At 34.4% G+C, this 23,689-nt stretch overlaps 1 protein-coding gene across 1 annotated transcript in view; it reads right to left on the bottom strand.

Moving 5' to 3' along the window:
* Positions 1-16,326: 16,326 nt before the first annotated feature.
* The window catches only part of LOC147079602 (uncharacterized), a 222,328-nt gene continuing 214,965 nt past the window's right edge, over positions 16,327-23,689 (bottom strand). The window contains exon 12 of the mRNA XM_085942398.1: positions 16,327-16,852. Within this exon, the coding sequence (XP_085798524.1) occupies positions 16,809-16,852 (44 nt within the window). The 3' untranslated portion in view covers positions 16,327-16,808. The remainder of the gene's footprint in view (positions 16,853-23,689) is intronic.

Below are 23,689 nucleotides of genomic sequence, written 5' to 3'. Positions count from 1 at the left end.
ACATTTTATTACATTTTTTTACAATTGCCAGTTTATCTTATAATTTAAAAAAAAATAAAAAATCTTTTTAGTGTTTTCAGATACATATTTATTAATTACTACAGTTGAAATTGTAAATTATCAAAAAAAAATCTCAAATTGCAAGCTTCGTATTTTTCCGTTTGGTGCCTCTTTTCGCCTCTGATAGTATAAGCATCCCCCTTAATGTAAAATGTGTTACAGCCGTTCGCAGCGAATCTGTCAAATGCCCGCAAGTGTTGCTGTGAATGATGTTTTGATTTTACATACTTTATAGAGGAGTATAATGATTCGCAACAATATGTTGTACCAAAAATGGAAAATAATCGGCAAGCAGCTTTCTTTAAATTAGCGTATTTGAATTCTAGCACAAGATTCCAAAATTCAATTATGGTATTTGACTTGTGCTGCATTAGAAATGACCGATTATCATTCAATTATAACGACTCTAATTCCGCAGGTCCTCTTTCGGCAAGCATTAATAATTCAGACGTCAGAAAGCCATTTTCAAAAATAATTGGGTTTACAAAATATGCAAATGTAGGTTTTAACTTAATAACTCTATATTTTGGTACCTAAATAACATGTCTATGGTTATAGCACCATTTAAAATAAAAACGTGTATTATATCTTTAAATTTTATCGGTAAATAATATCTGTTTGCGAGAGTTAAACTACGATAAGTCCATATCACGAACTTTATATAAGAGACAAATTAGCGATTTCAAGCGACGACGTTTACAATAAAATCATTTTGTGGTATTAATATATTTTATATGATCATGACATGTTAATTCTGAGATGGAAATAGACAGTGTATTATAATTTCGTTTCATTTGCTACAAAGTTTACACAGTAATCATATAGCTCAAAAAGATACACTAAACTCCTGCATGGCTATACCAACAAGGTTCAAAAGTGATAAATATGCTATGTCCTATTCCAAGAGTTAATTATGTCGAGATATGAACTGTCATGTGTAACGTTTTTTAACACATGCGTCGACAGCCACGCTCGATTTAGATAGAAGAGAACAATAAGTATATCTTAAGAGCGTACAAAAGTGAAACGGCAAATAATTTTCAACAGTATGTGGGAATTTCGGCTGCGTTGCCAGTCGGAGAGCGATAGTCGACCTGTGAGCACGTCAATTTATTTTGTGACGGTGTCGGAGGAATATATTCTTAAATCGTGACTAAAAAACGTTCCGCATGTACTTGAAAAAGAAAACATGTCAATGAATATACTATTATTATTACGAATATAATAATAAAAATAACATTAAAAGGACGCATGTTGAATTTTTATGACAAATTATGTTTCGTTCTGCACGCGATATTTGCACAATCCGCGCATCGCCTAGTCACGATCTTTTTCGAACATGCCTCAGCTGAGGTACTGCCTTAGCTGAGGTACTGCCTTAGATGCGGTGATTTGGAGAATTGACAATAGCGCCACTTCTCAAGTCACAGTGTTGTCGTATTACTCACCCGCAAGCTGCCAAATGTAATTTATCATGCGAAATATTTTCAACAAATTACTTACAAAGATAATGTACATTTGTACAATGTAGTATATATATATTATAAACGTGATATATAATACAACATTAATTATTACTTACTAAGATATTACACATACAAAACTCCCATTATTTTTTATTATGTAGTGTTTACGTTTTTTTAATCTTAAAAATATATAATATAATATAGTATAACCTACATTTTAAATTCAACAATCCTATTCAAGTTGTAGAAACTATTTCGCGTTATCGACATCTCACTTCCAAATCACCGCAACTCAATATTTAACTGTTGTCCTCTGTTTGAGAGGATAACGCGGCTGTCCCGGGTTAAAAAACGTTACGCTTGATAGTTCATATCCCGGGGTACGACATCGAAATATGACTAGCATATTTACTTATCACTCTTATATTGATTTTGGGGTTAGTCATATGTTGGAAGAGCCCTACAGCCTGCAGCAATACTCCCATAATATCCATACATCGCACATAGGGAGGCGAACTCGTCCGAATACAATTATTTGTCACTTGTCCAATTCAATTTGATATACTTTGCAGTGGCATTTAAAGTAAAAATATGTAATCAATAGGTACCAACACAACGTGTGTTATGAACCAATCAAACCAAGCGTTAACACGATCGAATTGGTAATTGAATCGTTGCGTGTAATTACTATTTTAAAGTCAACGATTTGTCATGACAATCGGCGCGAATCAAAATTAAAAATCCCAAAAAACAAACACACCAAAAAAACGTAAGCTTCGAAATTTGCATTTGTCAAATTAAATAACTTCTGGTCAGGGGTAGTCAACTTTTTTACACCTACAGCCCACTTTTGTATCTCTTATTAGTAAAATTTTCTAACCGCTCACCGGTTCCACAGTAATGATGAATAAAGTAGGGAAGTAACTTTACTTTATAAAATTTAATTGTAAAGTTACAGCAAGTTAAAGCATATAATAATTACTTACCAAATACTTTATGTCAGACTTTCGCTAAGTTTGGCAGAATAAATCTTTATAAAACAACTTACTGTAGTTAAATCTATCTTTTATTTATATTTTGCATACATAATAAGCATTGAGTCTGATGAAATCACATTATTAATGAGATCCCTGAGGCTGATGCTGCGAAACTAAATACTGAATATCTGGCTCAATTTTTGTGAAGAACAAACAAAGGTCTCTTCTTTCGGAACTATTCAGGCAATTTCTTTCTTTGGTCATAATATGATTAACAGCACTAAAGCCTGATTTCCACAAGATATGAAGTAGGAAAGGTATCAATATACTGATTATCATTTTCCACATATTTGGATATAAGACAGGCATTTTTTTTATTTTGCCATAGATTTTCATATCCACCACTATCGAATTTATGTTTACTTTCTTCATTATATTTAATTTTTAATAGTTCTTCTAGGCAAGTTGTATCAGCCTCTTCAATATTTGATATTTTCTAAAAATTTAAATTGTCACGGGGAATTTTATGTATATATTATGTATGTATATATAAATATAATATTTAATAACTTTTAAAATCTTCAAACCTATATTTGAAGCCTATTTGTAATTTCTTTAATTTTTGTTTATGTTCTTCCAACTTTTCATCTTTAATATTAATCATATTTTTTTTACATTCGCAGAGAATGATTTAATTGTTTTGTTGTTAATATCATGAACAAAAGGCTACAGTTTTCCTTCAAAACTAAATATAGTTTGTGACAATTCTATGATATTTTTTATCTTTTCCTTGTAATGACAAATTTAATTTTTGTCCATAAAACGGCTCTAAACATTGTAGGTTGAAAGCCATCTCACAACACACCGATGGGAGAGGTTATTGGGTATTTCGTTTTCTTCATTATATAACTATATTTTTATTGAGTGGTATTAGGAGCCACACTTCACCCAACGAAGAGCCGCATTTGACCACGTCTGACGTATACTATCATTACGAAAATCAGAATCTTAGCTCGGGCAACAAGCTTCTAAAAAAACCATGAAGCGGCATTTTTTTCAAACCTAAAATACCATTTTGAGCAGCAGCGATTTCATCCCGGACAGAATTTTCAACTTAGATGAAACAGGAAATACTATTGTCCATATTTCTCCTAAGATTTGGCTGTTAAAGGAGCAAAACAGTTAGGAAGTCTTAAGCCGGCGCTCCATTGGCACGCAAGTCAGACGATTTACAGTCTTCTTACAGTGTGGGCCGATCTGCGTCTGCGCAGTAGAGCAATAGTGGCGAACCAGCCGGTAAAAAACAAACTACTTAATACGTCCTGTCAAATAGTACCAAAAATGTCGGTTTCAACTCGCTAGTTTGAGCGAGTGGAAAGTTTTATGTGTCATCATCACAATCGCACTAGCTGACTCGCCCACTTTTAAACTCACCGAATAGCAGCTTGTAAAGTAGCTCAATGTCATCGACAGTTAAGCCAAGAAATACCTATAAGATCAGCCGATGCCGAAAACAAGGTTTTAAATGCAGACATATTTTCAGAAGACTTTATTGAATTGAGTACGCTACAAGACAACCCAAACAGTCTATTAAAAAGTACAGTTGATTTCAATACCTCTACAGCCTCTAATTTGTGTCAAAACTTATAACGTCAGAGTATGCAATTTTTGAAGAAATGGTAACCTTAGAGGGCTCGCACATCAGAACTCGCCGCATGCGTCTTACGACGAATTCGTCGATGTGACGTCATCGTAAACCAAGAAACAAACGTTATCAAATGGAGCTTCGCAGATAGGCTGATCCAACTGCGACGCACCTGCATGCGACGAATTGCGTTTGCTAGAGCCTGCATGTCGATATCGAAAAATGTCGAGTCCGCGCATGCGCACAGCCGCACAATCGGCCATTTCTGTCTCTGTCTACATTGTCATTGCTCGCTCATCGCTGGTCACCGCGGGAGGTTTGTTCATACAATCAACACAAGAAAAATGGTAGACGAGAGTCTCCTTAAATGTCTCCGGTACCAATACATAATAATCGCTGTTTCCGCATCTGATAACATATTTGCGCAATGGCGTCGTCTAGCTAGAGTATATTTTAACATTTCGGGAGATTACGTGTGAATGTCGATGTCGCTAGGCAGATGTGTGAGGTTGTAACATGCAACATTCGCCGGCGGTCTCGGAAGTTTTGATTTATGTGCGTCAGGCACACAAGGCGAGTTGTGATGTGCGAGCCGGCTAAAGCCCCGTTGACACGGTCCAAGTAGACTTGGATAGGAATAATTAGTATGAAGATGTCTCATCCAAGTGACAGCTTCATACTATTTATTTCTATCCAAGTAAACTTGGATGGCACTCAATCCAAGTACACTTGGACCGAGTGCCATCCAAGTGCACTCGTATGTGACATCTTCATACTAATTATTCCTATCCAAGCTACTTGGACCGCGTCCTACTCATCCAAGTTAACTCGGATAGGAATAAATAGTATGGAGCTGTCACTTGGATAGGAATAAATAGTATGAAGCTGTCACTTGGATGAGACATCTTCATACTAATTATTCCTATCCAAGTCTACTTGGATCGTACTTGGACCGTGTCAACGCGGCTTAAGAGTCGTTTTTGAAGCTATCGGATAAAGATGACATTGTAGAAGGAGACAATTATGTTCTCGTGAATTTAACAAAAAGTCTTCATAATATTTTGTTGCCTGAGTTATTCAATTGTATTTAAAACGGGCCTATTGAATTCGACGTAAAAAAAAATATTCTAAAAGTAGGACTAACATTTTTTCAAAATTGCCTTCACGTCATATGGTAGATAAGTCTGGTCAACTTGTATCTGATGTGGACCTTAAATCTTTTAATTTTGAGTGAAAGTATGATGGCTTCATCATGGTGTACCTGCGGACAAGTTCCCTGTCTTCGTCTACATATTTGTCAATAACCCTTTGCACAAAATATGTTTTTTTTATTTTGTGGTTATAAGCCCAATCAACTTTACTTAAGAGCCTACATAAGTGAAACGGCAAATAATTTTCAACTGTATGTAGAACAAAATTACGGCCGCGTTGTCATTCGGAGAGCGATAGTCGAGGCGTCTTGGACGTCGATTCGTTTTGTCATGGCGTCGGATAAAAATATTCTTAAATCGTGTAAAGATGACTAAAAAACTTTACGTATGTACTTAAAAAAGAAAACATGTCAATGAATATACTATTATTATTACGAATATACAAATATAGTAATAAACATAACATAAAAAGGACACATGTTGAACTTTTATAACAAATTATATTTCGTTCGGCTTCCGTCATTTGCACCCGCGACCCGCATTCCGCGCATCGCCTAGTCACGATCTTTTTAGACCATGCCTCAGCTGAGGTATAGCCTAAATATATTTGCAGATTTAGAAATGAAAAATCAAAAATTGTATACAGGCACAACGTCTTCCTTACCAATAATTATTGCGCATTCGCAAACTTAGTTCCCATGATTCATATATTTGGTAAACATTAAACATTCACGCTTCAAGCCATGGAAAAACAATTCAAGTTAACTGTTGCTTAGCTATATAATATTACGTAGATACTAATTAAAAATCGACAGTATAAAACGAAAATTCTTTTGTAGCTTTTAAATTTAATATATTTTAAAGATCGGTTAAAAAAGAACCGGCGATAGCGTATTCAATTCAAAAAATTCGTAAACGTCACGTATTTGTACGCAAAACTTCACTGACATCTTACGAAGTAATTAATTTATACCTTTCCATTCTCATTTCCTACTGTAGGATTCATCTTGTGGTGAAAATAATTATCTATTACGCACGTAAACTATTAAACGATCCTTCACGAGCCACGGATTGACATTTATAGGCAATCCCATAGACTAATATGTCAATCCAGTGTTGCCATCTTTCAAAGCGGAATTATAGTAGTGAACCTCCAAAATTATAGTATTTGGGGAAAAAATATAATACGCGTTGTCGTTTGTTGAAAATGTATGTATTAAAAACTAGGTTTTTGGATTCTCAGAAAAAAATAACGGAGAATTTGAGAAACTCCGAGACTCCTTTTAAACCAAAGTCAAGGGACTTTTTTACGTTTTCCGAATATTTTTTTCCAAGTTCTTCTAATCTTCTTATATTGCAAAATTATAGTACTTTTCACCAATTCAACGAACGGAAATATCGAAATTTTAGTACTTTTTACATATTTTTTCCGATATTCTAAATTATAGTATTTTGGGCGTACTATACCCAGTGCTCTAAATGGACCGAAGCGCCGTTCCAGTTCGTAAAATTGATAAAATTATCGCTCCGTCTCGTGGAAAAAATAATTTGACCGTCTGAGCGAGATAGGTCATATAACAAAAATCTAACAAACTTATTTATCTAAAATACACATAGAATTTGATAACTATGCTAGTATCTTCAGAAAATTGGCGAGCGGTCCGGTTCGTAAACTTTTCTATTTCGAGCGCTGAGTCTATACCTATTTTATATCGTACATCAGCGATTTACAAACTGGGAGGCGCGGAGTGTTGCAAAGGGAGGCGCGAAAAGTTTAACACATGTAGCCACAGGTTTGCAGTTTGCAAATGCATAGTTTATAAAACGGCCTCTCGTGAAAAAATGAAATAAAAGGTTCAAATCATAATGTTGAAATTTGAGGCAAATTTGTTCAAGAACGATAATTTTGTTGTTAAACTTGTCTATTTGGTTGAAATTAAAAAGAAATTGAGTGAATAAATATCAAAGCAAGGACCACTAATGCATTCACTGATTTAAAAAGACAATGTGAAGGCATTCATAAAAAATGGAGCTTTGGATACCAAAATTACAAAAAAAAAAAAAAAATTCTCCATGTTACAAGTTTAAAATGATTTCTGCGGCAGATATATTGAAGCAAACAAAAATCTATTTACCGAGTTCTTGCGTCCCAATGGTGTACGCGGTAAAATTAATGTGTATATGTTTTTTTGTATATTTTAATACATACATTTGAATTATGGACTTGTCGAGAATCGATACACTAACACTTTTTTTTTTACTATTAGAGAGAATTTGTGATGTGTGTCATTACTTATCTGGTCAAGTCATCGCGTCGGGTCCTTCCTGAGCCCGGGCCTCCAGGCTAGAGCCCTGTCAGCCCCCCCTTTGTGGGGGCCATGACCGCAGCATACGGTAACTCTGAGCTTCCCATTCGGAGAGCGAGCTCTCTGTGAGATATAAACTACACTGCACATTTATAGCGACGCCTGTTTACGCTGCAATTTTGTAATATACTTTATAGGTCACCGTGTCAACATTGCCCGATGAATCACACGACCCATTATCTGTGAGGTGCAAAATCAAAAACCACCATAATGCTGTTTTTTTAGATTATGTGTGAATTATTTTAAGGGAGACGTAGCGACCGCTCACATGAAAATCACTAGATGTTATCACAAGTTGCTGGAAATCGCAGGTAAGGTTACATTTCGGAGACAGTTTAGACATGCGGAGGGTCTCACATATGCGTATACAGGGGGAAGGACGACATGAGTTGCGAGAAAAATATTCTTTGCAACTGACTAACATGCATTTACTATTATATTAGAACTACCCCAGACTTTAGTAATTTTTCGAATTACTTTGGAATTTTGTCAGTATACATGCCAAGAATGGTCATTTTCCACATCTTCACAAATTACCTACAAGAACCTAATTTTTGTTTTCTAGAGATCTTAATAGTATTCACCATAATATTATGGACCTCTATAGGGCGGAGGTTTGTGTTAACATGTTTTAATTTTTACGAGAAATGGATGATAGCCACTTGATCAACCTATTAGATTGTACACAAATACAAATTGGAAAATAACCTGTCTCAAAAAGTGAAAAACCAAAAACACTTGCCAAGTTCGAACCACTAATCTTTTGATCTGCAGTCCAATTCCAATGCACTCTCCCAATGAGGCTCATATTAATGAAAATGTCTCATGTTACTCTTAAAAACAAATTGTCTTGCAATATTGTAATCAATTCACCGATAGTTATCTAGATATTTAGAGCTTGTGCCCACTACGATGGCCAGCCGCTGCAATATGTTGCAATAGATGTTTTCAACGAACATTGATCCTCCTTATCGCCATGCGGCCACGCATAACATACCTCACCTTATAAGTTCCACAACTTTATCCTGCTTCCCTTCTTTTCATACCCAGATGATATACACACCACGAGGACTCCGTGTGATTATATCCATCCACTAGCTGTTGCGACGTGTTGCAGTAGCTGGCTGTTGTAGGGAGCGCAAGCTCTTCTGCTGAAGTTTACAAATCAAACAAAATAAAGGTGTATCGGTTGACCTAAGCTGTAGTAGTTGGCAGTGGCGAAGACTCCATACTAGGCAATTATTTAAAGCCTACCTTCTTAAGAAAAATAATTTTTATTTTCATGTTGACGTATTTATTATCATGTTCACAAATAATAATATATTCAATATACCCAAAGACATCTATTATATAATTGTCATAATTTTACGATCTTTTCCCATATTTCAATAAGCACCATCTATGGCATCTCTCGAAAGTTTAAAAAAATAGAACACAACGCGTTTCGCTTCATATTGTATAGGATTATTTTCGCGTGAATCGACGGGTTTTTCAATATGAAGTTTTTTTCTCACTATTTCAAAATGTCTGGCGTTTTCGTTTGCGTTTTCGTCGCGAGAGCACATTTATTCAAAATAATTAATAAGATAATTTCTATGGGATTCAATCACATAAATATGTATTGATTGTTGTTAAAATATAAAATAATTTATCTCGTGATTTTTATTTATTTATTAGTTCAGACAATTTAGATATCTGATATTGTAGGTACCTACCTAAGTCTGTGTTTTAAATATAGAAGTATTTTAAAATGTCAAGTTTTACTGGTTAAATTATAAATTGTTATGGAACATAATATATACACAACAACGGATATTTTCAAAGATGATAGGTTAAAAATTTTGAGCGTATGTTACGTTTATAAATGTTTAGGAAAATACATAAGTAATTCAAACTAATTGCTTATTTTTATGAACTAATTATAACAAACCAATTGAGCTTTTAAAATTTCTTCGTTTTAGCGTACCTATTCATCAGTAGTAATATTGGGTTATCTTCTTATTTCCCGCAAATATATCTGACAAGCATGGTTACTCCCACAGCCTACCTCTTTCAAAAAGTCACCCTTCGCCACTGGTAGTTGGACTATGTAGAAATAGATACAGCATCCTTGAGGCTCATTCCAAGGGAAAGGAAAAGGTAACGGGAAGCAGCAAACATCCTCAAATGGATTCTTTATTCAAGAATGATTTAAGGGGGATGCTTATACTATCAGCGGCGAAAAGAGGCACCTAACGGAAAAATACGAAGCTTGCAATTTGAGTTTTTTTTTTGATAATTTACAATTTCAACTGTAGTAATTAATAAATATGTATCTGAAAACACTAAAAAGATTTTTTATTTTTTTTTAAATTTAAAGATAAACTGGAAATTGTAAAAAAATTTAATAAAATGTGAATGCGTTGCAGGGTCAAATCTTATTATTACATTATATTTTATGGCCATATTTATTATTAAAATTTAGTTTATTAAGTTTTAGATTTTTTGTCTTTTAGATTTTTGACTAATTCATCGTTTTAATATTTTTTATATATATTTTTAAATTTTATTTTATTTTATATTTTTAATTTATACAGATTTATATTTTTATAAAAATCGATGTTTTTAAAAATAAATATAAAAAATATTAAAACGATGAATTAGTCAAAAATCTAAACGATAGAAAATCTAAAACTTAATAAACTAAATTTTAATGATAATTATGACCATAAAATATAATGCAATAATAAGATTTGACCCTGCAACGAATTCACATTTTATTACATTTTTTTACAATTGTAAGTTTATCTTTAAGTTTAAAAAAAAAAAAAAATTTTTAATGTTTTCGGATACATATTTATTAATTAATACAGTTGAAATTGTAAATTATCAAAAAAAAATCTCAAATTGCAAGCTTCGTATATTTCCGCTAGGTTCTCTGCTGGCATGCGTCTCCCCCTTAATTACAACTAGTTTTGGATTGGTTGAGGATTAAAAAAAAATGCGTAAGTATAATTATAGTGAAAAGGTATATTTTGTGCCAATTATGTCGGCAATGTGATGAAAGATATACAATGTAAAATCAAAATTCTTTTAAGTTTAGAAATCGACATCAACGTATATGCATTTTGCCCTCTTTTCGCTATACGGGTGTTTCTCGTAGACATTGTATAATGCCTATTGTCACAGAAGTGCACCAATACGTATCTGTGTTCGCACTAACTCTGGTTGAGAGAACTAATGGCACTAATTTATTGTATTACAAACAAATGCTCAAGTGTTGCCACACTTTCAATGAGATATTTTTATTAATTAATAATATGTATTGTAAAAATCAGAATACTTCACTCAGCAGAGAAATAAAGCTGATATGAGTTTAAAATAAAAGCGAAAATTATATACTATAAATGAAAAAGACAAGCTTTAAAAAAATATGTTTCAACTGGAAATGAGTTATATGACATATAACATTGAAGACATTTTTTTTTTGTGAAAGTTCTAGTTTTTCTATTTTCAATCTAAAGCAATTAATAACATATATGAAAATCTGTGAAATATAGTCACGTCGTAAGCTGAGATGTCTCTTATTTTAATGCTTAAATTTAAATTAATTTACATCAGCATAACTCTAGCTTCACTATAGCCGGAAGAGCTCGCTGGCCCACCAGTGTCTACATAAAGTTATGAAAAATATTTACAGAAAGAAAAAAAAGTTTAAAAAGAAAGTTGAAACTTTGATAAGTATAGACATTTTTATTAACATTTATTATCTATTTACTAGATGTTTTCAATATTACGATTGAAAAACAATGTTGGCTTTACCATAAGCTAAAAAATTAAACAATATTTTATTTCACAGAGCTAAATTTTATAACAATGTAATTAGTTTAAGATTAGCTTAAAGCGATTCACTTGTTTTTTTTGTAGTCTCATGTATCCTCCAAGCATGATGAGAACAAACAAACAATATTAATTACTTATGTTTCCTAAATAAGTACCTAGGTACCTTATAGGTCAGCGGTTCTCAAACTGGGTCCGCGGTTCCCTAACCGGCGAAGCGGTTTCGGTAGGACCGCGAATAACGAACGCATATTTTTATAATTATAGCAATTACTATTTCTTGGGTTTTGGATTTGGATTTATTCCAGGTTGGGAAAGTAAGAGACTGATTTTGGGATTGAAATGGCACAGTCCTATCCTGATGTAGCAAGGATGGCTCCAAGAGTTATTCAGAACAGCCTATAATCAATGCCGCGTGGTAGGTATGTGGCACCCTTGTGCAAAGTATTTGGCTCCCCCGATTTCTTTAAAATAATATAGATTTTCTTTTTTTATTAAAGGGGTCCGCAAGCCATCGAACAATTGGAACAAAGGGACCGCCACGCAGTAAATTTTAAAAAGTTTGAGAACCGCTGTTATAGATGGAACCATTCAATGTTCATTTTTATTATCTTTTTCAAATACAGTCAAAGGGGTTTTCGGATTTTAGCCTAAAATTCTCTTTGTTTGATCCTCGCAATTTGTAAAACAAATTAAAAAAAATTTAAATTTTAAAAACTGTCAGTATGAATCAATTAAACAGTGCTTTATTCTTTACATTTAAAAAAATTGTGGTATAATGAGTATGAAGGTACTTTGACAATATAATTTCACTAATTACAACAAATCGTTGTGGTTTTATTTATGTTCTCATACTCTGTTAATTATTACTTTTGTGATGGCGAAAGACTGAATAATAAATTATAAGTATATTATAGAGAGCATTTTCGACAAAATCCAAAAGAAATTATTGAAAAGGTTACATGAGATATAAATTAAAAATAAACATCAAAGTATCATCTATGAGTTCTATAAAGAAGTGTTAATAATATTAGTTCATTGTTATTATAACTGGAAGATACAAGCTCTCTCAAAAACAATGAACAAATGAAGTCCGTAAGGACTGTCCTCTAAATAGGTCGAAAATTAATAATTTCGGATACAATATTTAAACATGAAACTTTTAAAATTAATAGAAAGTATGTGCGTGTTAAGAAAAATAAGATTTAATATTTAAATTTAACATAATTAGAGAAAACTTATTTAACAAACTATGTTTTTATTTTGAATTGTAGGACAGAGATTTAAAATAATACTATTTTACGTTATGGTACAATAATATTGATACAACAAAAGACGGAAATATCTTACGTAGATTTTTTTTCGACCTATTTAAGGCACTAACCTAAACTAAAACTAAATTAAATCAACTGAAAACTATCAATAAATCAAAGGTATATGTATATCATATGTGTACATCAATCAAAATTACATAACTACATTATAATATTATAAATAGGAGTAGGTATAATATTTATTTGAAAAAACTATACAAATAAAAAAAATTGATAACTGTCATGTAATATAATATTTTTTTCATATCAGTTCAACAAGTACTAAATATTGAAATTGAAATTACACGAACAGATTATTGATGTCATAATGTCTTTTTATTTTAAGGTTTCCATAGACAGTCTTATTAATAAGACAATCATCAAATGATGATTATACTTTATATAATAGTTGAATATTAAAAAATCAACCATTAAAATTTGATGTAAATTGAACTTTGAAATATATTTATTCATTAAAAATGTAAAGTTACAATGATATACCCACTCCTATTAGCCAAATTTTTGTAGCACTAAGCGTCCTGAGTCAATAAATCATATATGTACCTACCTATCTACCTTCTTTTCAAACAACTATTCTGACAATGTTTATCCTCGCAAATGAGATTACATGCAATAATTTATGGTTGTGTGGTGTTACATTTTTATCCTTTAAAGCCATTCGATATTCAACAATACACCAACAAGCACATTGTATTATTTGAATTTTGAATTGTTGCAGTGTTACTTATAAGACGTTGGCTGTTAGTAATACTATATTAAATTTACAATTTTTATTTTATAAACTATAGAAAAATTGTTGGAAACATAAAAAATAGACATTATCAAACTTTATAATTGCGAAAATAATTACTAATCTATATCATCATTATCATCATCATTATCATCATTATCATCATCATCATCACCCTGAATTTATTCACTGCTGGACGAAAGCCTCTTCAAACTGCCTCCACTTCTCTCGGTCCTGTGTGTTGCGTTGCCACGTACTTCCGCAGAACTTTATCATTTCATCGATCCATCGGCCTCTAGTCTAACCTATATAATATCTATATTATATGTCTATAATATAACTAATCTATACAATATGTAATAAACAGAATTAAACTATACAACTAAACAAAACAAATGCAGCATTGTTACAGTGAAACAAGTGAAATTCAGAGTTTCAGTTCTTAAAATTTTCATTTATAAGGGGGAATGTTTATATCTTTCGTAAATGTATAATTTCTTAAAAGAAGTATTTTATAATATTGTATACATACTAATACATTATTTTGAAAACTTTTTTCAGAAATTATACCTATAAATGAAGAAATAAGACATTTTTATTAAATTTCAAACATTTCTTGCACACATAACTACTAAACACAAAACTACTTTATTTATTATTGTTTTTGTTTTACAAAATAGGTAGGTACTGACATGACCCCAGTCGTCGGCGTTTTTGCGGATTTTTTGCGTGTTCGAGGCATGATGACTTGCAAAATTGCTTACACGCCATTTTGAGAAAAAGTTAGTGAAAGAACGAATACAGCATCCTTCCTTCTGTCGCTCGTTGTGTGTTCGTTTGTTTGTCCATTTCGAGATTGTAAAGGTAACATTTGATTGAAATGGGTAAAAAGGAAAAAAAGGCCAATGGTGATAGCGACGACAGTGGCAGCTCTATGGAGGAGGAGTACGTGGTGGAGAAGGTTCTCAACAAGCAAACTATTAAAGGAAAGATTCAGTACCTTTTAAAGTGGAAAGGGTACAAAGAGGAAGAAAGTACATGGGAGCCAAAAGAAAATTTGTACTGTGAAGGTCTAATTAAGGAGTACGAAGATGCTAATAAAACAAAACAAGGGAAGCCAGATGCTGTTAACAAGTCAAAAACAGAGACTAAACCAGACGAAAAGAAAAAACACAGCGAAGAGTCAAAAACTAAGTAACGGAAAGTTAGTGAGTCATCGTCGTCCGATGATGAAAAAAGCAAGGATAAAAATGATAAGAAAAAGGATAAGCCGTCCACTGAGTTGAAGCCATTCGATATTCAACAATCCACCAGCCAGTACATTGTATTATTTGAATTTTGAATTGTTGCAGTGTTACTTACAAGACTTTGGCTGTTAGTAATACTATATTAAATTTACAATTTTACTAAAATTTTATAAACTATAGAAAAATTGAGTACCTTGGTATCAAAGTGGGACATACGCCACCTCCCACTAAATTCATGTTTTAATTGATTATGGTAGTAAAAATGATATTCTTTTCAAAAAATCCACTAAAAGTATCAAAAACGGTAGTTTTCATAGAGATTTTTGAGTTTATAGTTGGTATGTTATATGAAAAACGGTCACTTTTCACACTTGTTTGTCAGTCTCCTGTAAAATTTTGTAAATGGCTTATGTCCCACTTTGATACCAAGGTACTCAATTGTTGGTGGCTTAAAAAATAGACCTTGTCAAAACTTTATAATTGCGAAAATAATTACTAATCTATAATACAATATGTATAAACAAAATTAAATTATACAACTACACAAAACAAATGCAGCATTGTTAAAGTGAAAAAAGTTAAATTCAGAGATCTTTAAATTTTTATGTATGAAGGGATCTTTTTGAAATACTAATATATCATTTTAAAATATGTTTTTCAGAAATTATACCTCTAAATGAAGAAATAAGGCATTTTTATTAAAATGCCAACTGGACTAACAAACTGTATGCACAAACTTCTTGACAGGCTAAGATGAAAAATTTCAGGTGGAAGTTCCACGGTTTATCTGGTGAATCTGTCAGGCGGGCCGTGGAGGAAATATAAATCGGTCCTGAGGACCATGGAAGGTGTATTTTTAGGTAATTAACTGTATAAAATATATAAACAATGTCAAATCAAGTATAAAGGATGTATAAAACTATGTGAAATCAAGCGTTTTAAATGTGTTGTTTATTGAACGTCGACTGGCTTCAGCTCAGTGGTCGGCTTATCCTTTTTCTTATCATTTTTATCCTTGCTTTTTTTATCATCGGACGACGATGACTCACTAACTTTCCGTTTCTTAGTTTTTGACTCTTCGCTGTGCTTTTTCTTTTCGTCTGGTTTAGTCTCTGTTTTTGACTTGTTAACAGCATCTGGCTTCCCTTGTTTTGTTTTATTAGCATCTTCGTACTCCTTAATTAGACCTTCACAGTACAAATTTTCTTTTGGCTCCCATGTACTTTCTTCCTCTTTGTACCCTTTCCACTTTAAAAGGTACTGAATCTTTCCTTTAATAGTTTGCTTGTTGAGAACCTTCTCCACCACGTACTCCTCCTCCATAGAGCTGCCACTGTCGTCGCTATCACCATTGGCCTTTTTTTCCTTTTTACCCATTTCAATCAAATGTTACCTTTACAATCTAAATTTAAAACTTATTTTTCTATGCCATTAGCTTTCACTAAAGGATTCTAATTTAATTAATTATTTCTAATCCAATTTTGTTATAATATGTTTCTGTCTTTCTCGCTCTTAACTATTTCTTTTTCATAATTCAGTACAATACAAAAATATCCTAATAAATAAGTATTTTTACATGCTTGATTTCACTATATCCTTCACACTTGATTTGACATTGTTTATATTCTTCTTAGGACTTCAGGGTATGTGATTCGGCCGCCAAAATGCAATATAGAGGTTGCTAGCATAGGGCCGAAAACCGGGGTCGTGTCAGTATCTACAGTTTAAATTATAAGCAAAACTTTCAAAGTTTTTGGGTAGTTAATCATTTAATTACAAAATAAAAATTTTTGTGAACACCTGATAAATGCCATATATAATAATCTGTTCCTATAAAAAAATTCTTCCTATATAAAATAGGAAGAATTTTTTTGTATTTTGACTGAATTTTCTTAAAAATTAACTTATATTTAAGTACATGGGTATTTAAAAAAATTGAGGTCCATTTTGAAAAAAATTTCACTCTTAAAAATATTAGGCAAAGCACGATGGAAAGATAAATGTATGAATTGTTCACATGTAACCTTTAGATGTTGTTGGCAGATCGTCCTTTTCCACTGAAAAAAATTAAAAATTAATTAGTGATACATACTTACAAGGTAGGTTATAGAAAAATACTAAGTATGAAATTATAAAAAGATAAAAAAAAAATTCGCTTTGATATTAAATTTATTGAAAAAAAAAATATTTGAATGTAACCAAGTCGCAGGATCCGAATCCATGACCGAGAGGTCAAGAGACAATTGAAGGGTACACGGCAAAAACAAGCGCATCGTATTTTTTTGATTTTCAAGATTTAAATGCCAATTTCTCCAACAGAGGAAGTGCTCAAGAATTCTTTCTTTAGACCGTGTCTGATCCTAATTGGATCATATGGGCCTCCACAGAGTGGAGGTTTGTATTTATAGATTTTGTTTTTACGAGAAATGGCTGTCAACCACTTGCTCAACATATTAGGTCCATACTCTGACTCATACACAAATTGTACTTGCCAGACCCAGGATTCGAACCTGGGACCCACGACGCAATACGCCAATGCTTAAAAACTCATTAAAACTACCAAAATCGATTTCATTGGTTCATAAATGAAGTGAGAAGAAAGTGTCGTCAAAGATAAACACCAGCTCATTGTGTATTAAACTTATTTATGTTTAAAGTAGAATTTTTCAACATTTCCTAGCCTTAAGCCCCCAGAAAATGTTTCAAATAATAATATTTGTATCCCCTACAAAACTAATAGTGCATAATTATCACAATAAAATGGATCGACCATACAAAAAATTCATTCTTATCAGAAATCAAATTTTCGGCTTCATTCAAATCAGTTTAAAGGAAGAGGAAGATATTTATTTAACCAAGGTGAACACAATGACGTATAATGAATGAAATATACATTAATGCAGCGATTTCCAAACTGGGAGGCGCGAAAAGTTTAACAAAAATGTAGCCACAGGTTTGCAGTTTGCAAATGCATAGTTTATAAAGAGCCTGGGGGCCCGGGCATAACACACATCACAAATTTACTCAAATAGTTAAAAAAAAAAAAAGTGTTACTTTCTATTAGGCCTATTAAACATTTTAAATATGTGGTTGTGCATTGCAATTTGATGTGATACCTTTCTGATGATAGCTATATTTAAATGATAACTGCCGAGTATAATTTAGGAAACACTACTTTAGAGTACCACACTGCCTTTAACCTCAGCGATAGGTAGGTGGGCCCGCCAAAGATCCTGGCCTGGTGACCCGCTTCAGGAAGTGGGGCCTATGATAGAATCCATTTGTCAATTTGTCAATGAACGATGATGAATTTGGATTAACTACTATTGAAAAGGAAAAAATTGATGGAATTATCATTTGTGATAATTCACTGAAACCATAACAGTTCAATTTTGGTTGAATTGAAGTGAAGAATAATATAATACTTTGTCAAGAAAAGCAATGTAAGTTGTAAGTAAAGTACCTACCTACTGCTACTATTGCGAAACGGGATTTTCTGCATCAATTTTGTTTATTTCTATAATTAGGTTTTCTTTCATTTTTGTATTATGTAATTTGTTATTTTGGATATTTAAAAACGTATTATGTTCATGAAATAAAGGGGGGAGGCGCCAAGATTAGATTTTTCGTAGTACCATAAAGTTTGGAAACTACTGCATTAATGTATTATGAATTGCATAAGTATAAGTGCTATAAATATGTGATGTATGCACTCAAATGGAGTGGGAGCAATAAATTGTTATCGTATTTCTTCTTTTATACTTATTTGTCCACATTTACTTAAAAAATGACAAAACCCTATATTATGCTGAAAAATTTTACTTTATATAATCAAACACTCGTGAACTCGATACACAGTGGAACCTCGATTTTATGTCCCCATATTTTTTTTAAACAATTTCTGTCCATTTATGCTTTTTTATCAGTCCCTTTCACTGTCTTCATAAGTCACTTGAACAAGTCGAATTCTGATCAAAGATGAGCTTTTTATTTGAATACACATGTACCTCTGTACTATAGAGAATTTTTCAAAGCTCGTAAATTCCAGGAATGGTAATTTTTATAATTTATATTTTTCGACCGTGTCCGATCCTAATAGGACCCATATGGGCCTCCACAGAGTAGAGGTTTGTATTAACAGATTTTGTTTTTTACGAGAAATGGATATCAGCCACTTGCTCAACCTATTAGGTCCATACCCTGACTCACACACAAATTGAAAAACAATATGTGTACTTGCCAGACCCAGGATTCGAACCTGAGAACCACGGTGTGATAGTCCAATGCATAAGCCGCGCGGCCACCGTGGGTGACCGTGGGCGTGAATGACGATGTACTTATGTAATAAAAAACAGGCAACAAGCAATATAGATTAAAGTAACAAAATGCATAATAATTAGGTGAAGCAAAATTAAAACTTACTTTAAATTTTAATAGCTGGAAGCAGGACTGCCAGTCAAAAGACAACAGGGTAACAAGGAACTAGACGATATGGGATATACGGAAAAAGATATGGCACAGGAACTTTTATTCGTATATATATGTTCGTTTTAATGTGTTACAATGAGTTCGGTATACTATTATGAGTGTTTGGACTCTGGAGACAAGTTTCCACGTTGGGACATTATTTATATAAGATACAAGTGCAAATGTGTCAATTGTAGTTGGTACGTAGTTGATAGGTAAGTTTTTATAAGATGGTGGAGGTACAAATCTCTCAATTCTAGTTGGTACGTAGGTAGGTAAGTTTTTATAAGATGGTGGAGGTACAAATCTCTCAATTCTACTTGGTTCGTGGATAGGCAAGTTGTTGGGAGCTTGTGCGGTGGGGGTATCGGTTGCACTACGAAACGAATCGCAAGGATCTGTTGATAGCACATGCCTATCAAGGTACTTTGATAACCATCGTAGCGAGTCTGTTTGTTCTTCCGGGTTCTGAGAAACTGGGAAGGACAGAAACATTTACATACATCATTGTACCACTGAGAAAAAAATACAACAATTATGTAATTTTTTAAATTAATATACCAGGATTTGGGTATGTTTATTTTTTTTTCCATTTAATTATCCAATCATGCTACTGTCTGGAACTGAAAGGTAATGGTTAAACGAAAAATGCAACTTTATCAGTCAGCGAATCAAACTGCCTATATTTTTTCATCTCAAAAGCATGTCTCCTCTGTGCTGACTGTGCGTGTAATGGAATTAGGAATAATTTCTGCATAGAATTTTGGTACTGCACATTCTACAGGTAACTCTTGTTTATTGAGATCCTGGCGTGAGCAAATTCATTGTAATGCGATCGATTTTTATTAATATTATTTGTCCCATACTTATTTTGACATGCCAGAAACCACTATAATGCGTGAAATGACAAAAGTAAACTGATACGTTGCAACAAAACGTTTTTGCAATGCAGAACTAAATTAATGTTTTTTTTTAGTTAACTGTAAAGTTACTTTGGGTAGTTTTATTTTATTTTATTTTATTCAGTTTAAAAGTGTTTTCATAATTTGTTAAAATGCTTTGTTATTTAAGTCCTGATTGATCGTGTATGTTCGTTTATCGCGACCATATTCAAAACGTATCCACCGTGATTAACCGCAATTGTCTAATTATTATACTATTGTTTTAGTTTTAACTGAAAAGTTTTATTCTTATTTTTAGCCTACATTACCTGTCAGGTCCAGAAGTATATTTAGAAGAAAACAAAGAGTCAAAAAATTATCTTTGGGCGTTCGCTCTATGGACTGGATCAAACACATTAAAAAACATTCATTGTGTGACAGCCAGAGAATCGAACCTGTGACCCGTGTTTCAAAGATCGGTACTCAACCCAACCGGTGGTCCGTGAGAGAATTCTGTTAATTCTGCTGAGTAATTTGAATATATTTGCAATTTTCGATTCAACTCGACAAAATAGCAGACATAACAAACAAGGCAATTTGTCAAGAAGAATTATTAAAGAAAGAACACCTCTGTCCGCTATACTTGCCGGCTAGAATAACCGGCTCTGAAATCTTCAATGATATTAATGGTTATTTTCTGGAACACAGTATAGAACAGAAGAAATGTGTGGGGATATGCACAGATGATACCGCAAGCACGACTGGACATCGTTTAGGAGTTGTTGCAAAAGTTAAAGACATTGGACACCCAGATATCTTGTTTACTCATTGCATTATACATCATGAGCAATTTCTGATCTCCAGAACTGCACGGAGTACTCTCTGATGTAATTAAAATTGTAATTGAAATTCGCCACAAAGCGCTCAATTCTCGAATCTTTGAAGCACTTTGCGAAGAAATGGGCCTTCAGCATACTCATCTCCTTGTGTGTTGTTTGTTTATGTTTTATTTTGCATTTTTCATAATGAATATCTGCGTTAATAAGTCTATTTATTATAATTCTTTTATCATTACATTTACATAAATATCGAATTTTTAACAAGTTTGGAAAAACCGCGAGTCCGCGAGATCCAAAAGGTTGAAGACCGCTGCTCTACACCACTGTGGTTGTAAACAATAATAACCAATATAGAAAAACAAATTATAAGAAAATTTTCGACACAATAGGGGTGTGAATTATGGAGTTGGACATAGCATTGGAAAGAAAAGATGTTATAAATTAGTGCTGTTGAAAATGTGTAAGTGGTGTGCTTAGTTTTGAAAAACAAATCATGTAGCAATCGAATCCACTATACCAATGGAAATTTCATAACAAACCACACAGATGACACATGTTTTGTTTCACAGAATATATTCAATGACATAATTTCCATCTAATGTAGTGAATTCAATGATCACAATAATAATTTCCATTAGTTTTTTTTCTTTCTTTCTGTTAATTCATGCCAGAAATGCATTATATTAAAATTTTTAATAAAAACACAATTTTTGGTAATGAATCCACTTTTTTATATTAAATTATTGTACCAGTTCAATTAAAAAGGTCCCTCTGAGGACGAAACCTCTACAATTATTCATTTATGTAAAAAAGTGAATTCAGTACAAAAAATAGTGTTTTATTAAAATTAAAATTTTCATAACACCGTACAAACCAAAAGAGACTCACAAAATATAACTATAATTTTAAATAATTACAAATACCAATGTATTTACATATTCAATTAAAATTTAATTAGCTTATTGATACCAGATGGAAATCTCCCACAGGAGACTACCTCAAAGGGCGGACCGAACCATCATATTTCCCAAAATACCACAGCCTACATCCACTCTTCGCGGTGATCGCAACCCTCGGCCGAGCGGAAACCGTCTCCTTGAAATTCAAATTCGTCAAATTCCCGCCAAAACAGACGCGGTCTATCAAAAACGGCCGCTCGCGCCGCCACTAGTCAATCCGTCGGTAAAACAGGGAGCTTCCTGACCGACGGATAAAACAGGACGCCGCGAATCTGGCAGTTGGATCTGGATGGGCGCGAAAGCTCTCTCTTGCCTGATACGTCGACCAGCCAGCATCTCTCTTACATCAACCGCCGAACCAGCAGCATCTGACATCGGCAAAATCTCTTCTCGCCTTCGCTCGCCTCGGACGCGAAGCCAAGCCAGCATTCCGGACAGCCCGCCAAAAAGACCACATCTGACATCGGCAGATCGCCACGCCGCAAGCACTGACTCGCCTCGGATGCCAAGCAATCAATCAGCAGCCCAGCCGCGACACCACGTTGCAGCCCGCCAATTACCAACCGACCGCCAACGACGACAATAACCTGTATCGTATCTGTAACGACTACCCTGCAAAACGATGAAATAAACCAGCCTTGACCAAATACCCCGTGCGTTTCTGTCCCCCACCCCCGCTTTGACCTTGACGTTATCACGGCCTGCCATCTCCGCTTCAGAGCGCGCAGAAGGCCGGTGATAAGTTGATCGCCGTCAACGTGGGGCTTGTGGGCAGGATTGTGTCCACCGGAGCCAGCATCGACCCTGAGATACGCCAGCAGAGTGAGTACAACTGTGAACTTCCTCAAACAGTGACATTTGCGAGTACTCACTCTACCGGGGGAGAAACACACGGCCGGTAGTCACAATGTCAAATTGACCTTGTTTCGCGCTTGCAATCGCGACATCGAGACACGAGGCGATGCGTTTCTCGCAGCGGAAATGACGCACGAGATCGCGCGGAACGTACTCCCGCGAGTTCATTCGATGTAGAAAGCCTAGCCAGACACTGCTGGGGGGCCGCGCAAAAAACCGCGTGGTCCCGAAACCTGGAATTCAGCACACCAGTGGCGCCTGACAGAAGCAACAGCCTGGATAGCAAATCAGCATGGACATCGGCTCCATCGCAAGACGTGACAGCAGCATCGTTATGTTCCTCCGACCAGCGGTATCATCCGTCGACCCTGGCCCACGGAGGAATACGTAAGATGTCATGGCCAACGGCGTCGCGACGCTACACGGAGATGCCCCGGCTACCGACGCCGACGCTCTTCGTGACCGACGTCACCCAGCACAGCGAGGTGCCAGCCAACGGCGCTCGTACCTCAAACCCAGGCGAAACATCTGCCACCAGCGCGGATGTCTCGCCTAGCATAACCACTAGCCTTATCAAGCCTAGCGAGTCTTAACGCACTGGAAGACGACACTCCTCGCAAAGACCCAAGGTCAAGCTTCAGTACCAAACCCCATAACCAGCCGCTTACCATTTGGCACCGGCATTATCACGGAGTGCCCCGGCGCGACGCCCAGCACCTTCGTGATATACCTTACGGCAGACCGAGGTTGGTCGCCTGGTCTCTGGTTGCCCAACCGGCGGTGACCAGCAGATACATCAGACACCGCCTCAATCGCCGACGGCCCAAGGCTACATCGGATCTGCAACCTGAGGGACCAAGAAGACTGAAGCGGAAGCCAAGATTCCAGGGACA

Source organism: Rhyacophila brunnea, unplaced genomic scaffold (assembly GCF_057557595.1).
Source record: "Rhyacophila brunnea isolate RB1 unplaced genomic scaffold, BYU_Rbru_1.0 scaffold_1, whole genome shotgun sequence".
Lineage (NCBI taxonomy): Eukaryota > Metazoa > Arthropoda > Insecta > Trichoptera > Rhyacophilidae > Rhyacophila > Rhyacophila brunnea.
Note: the sequence above shows the minus strand (reverse complement) of the source record. Positions and strands in the feature narration are given on the sequence as shown.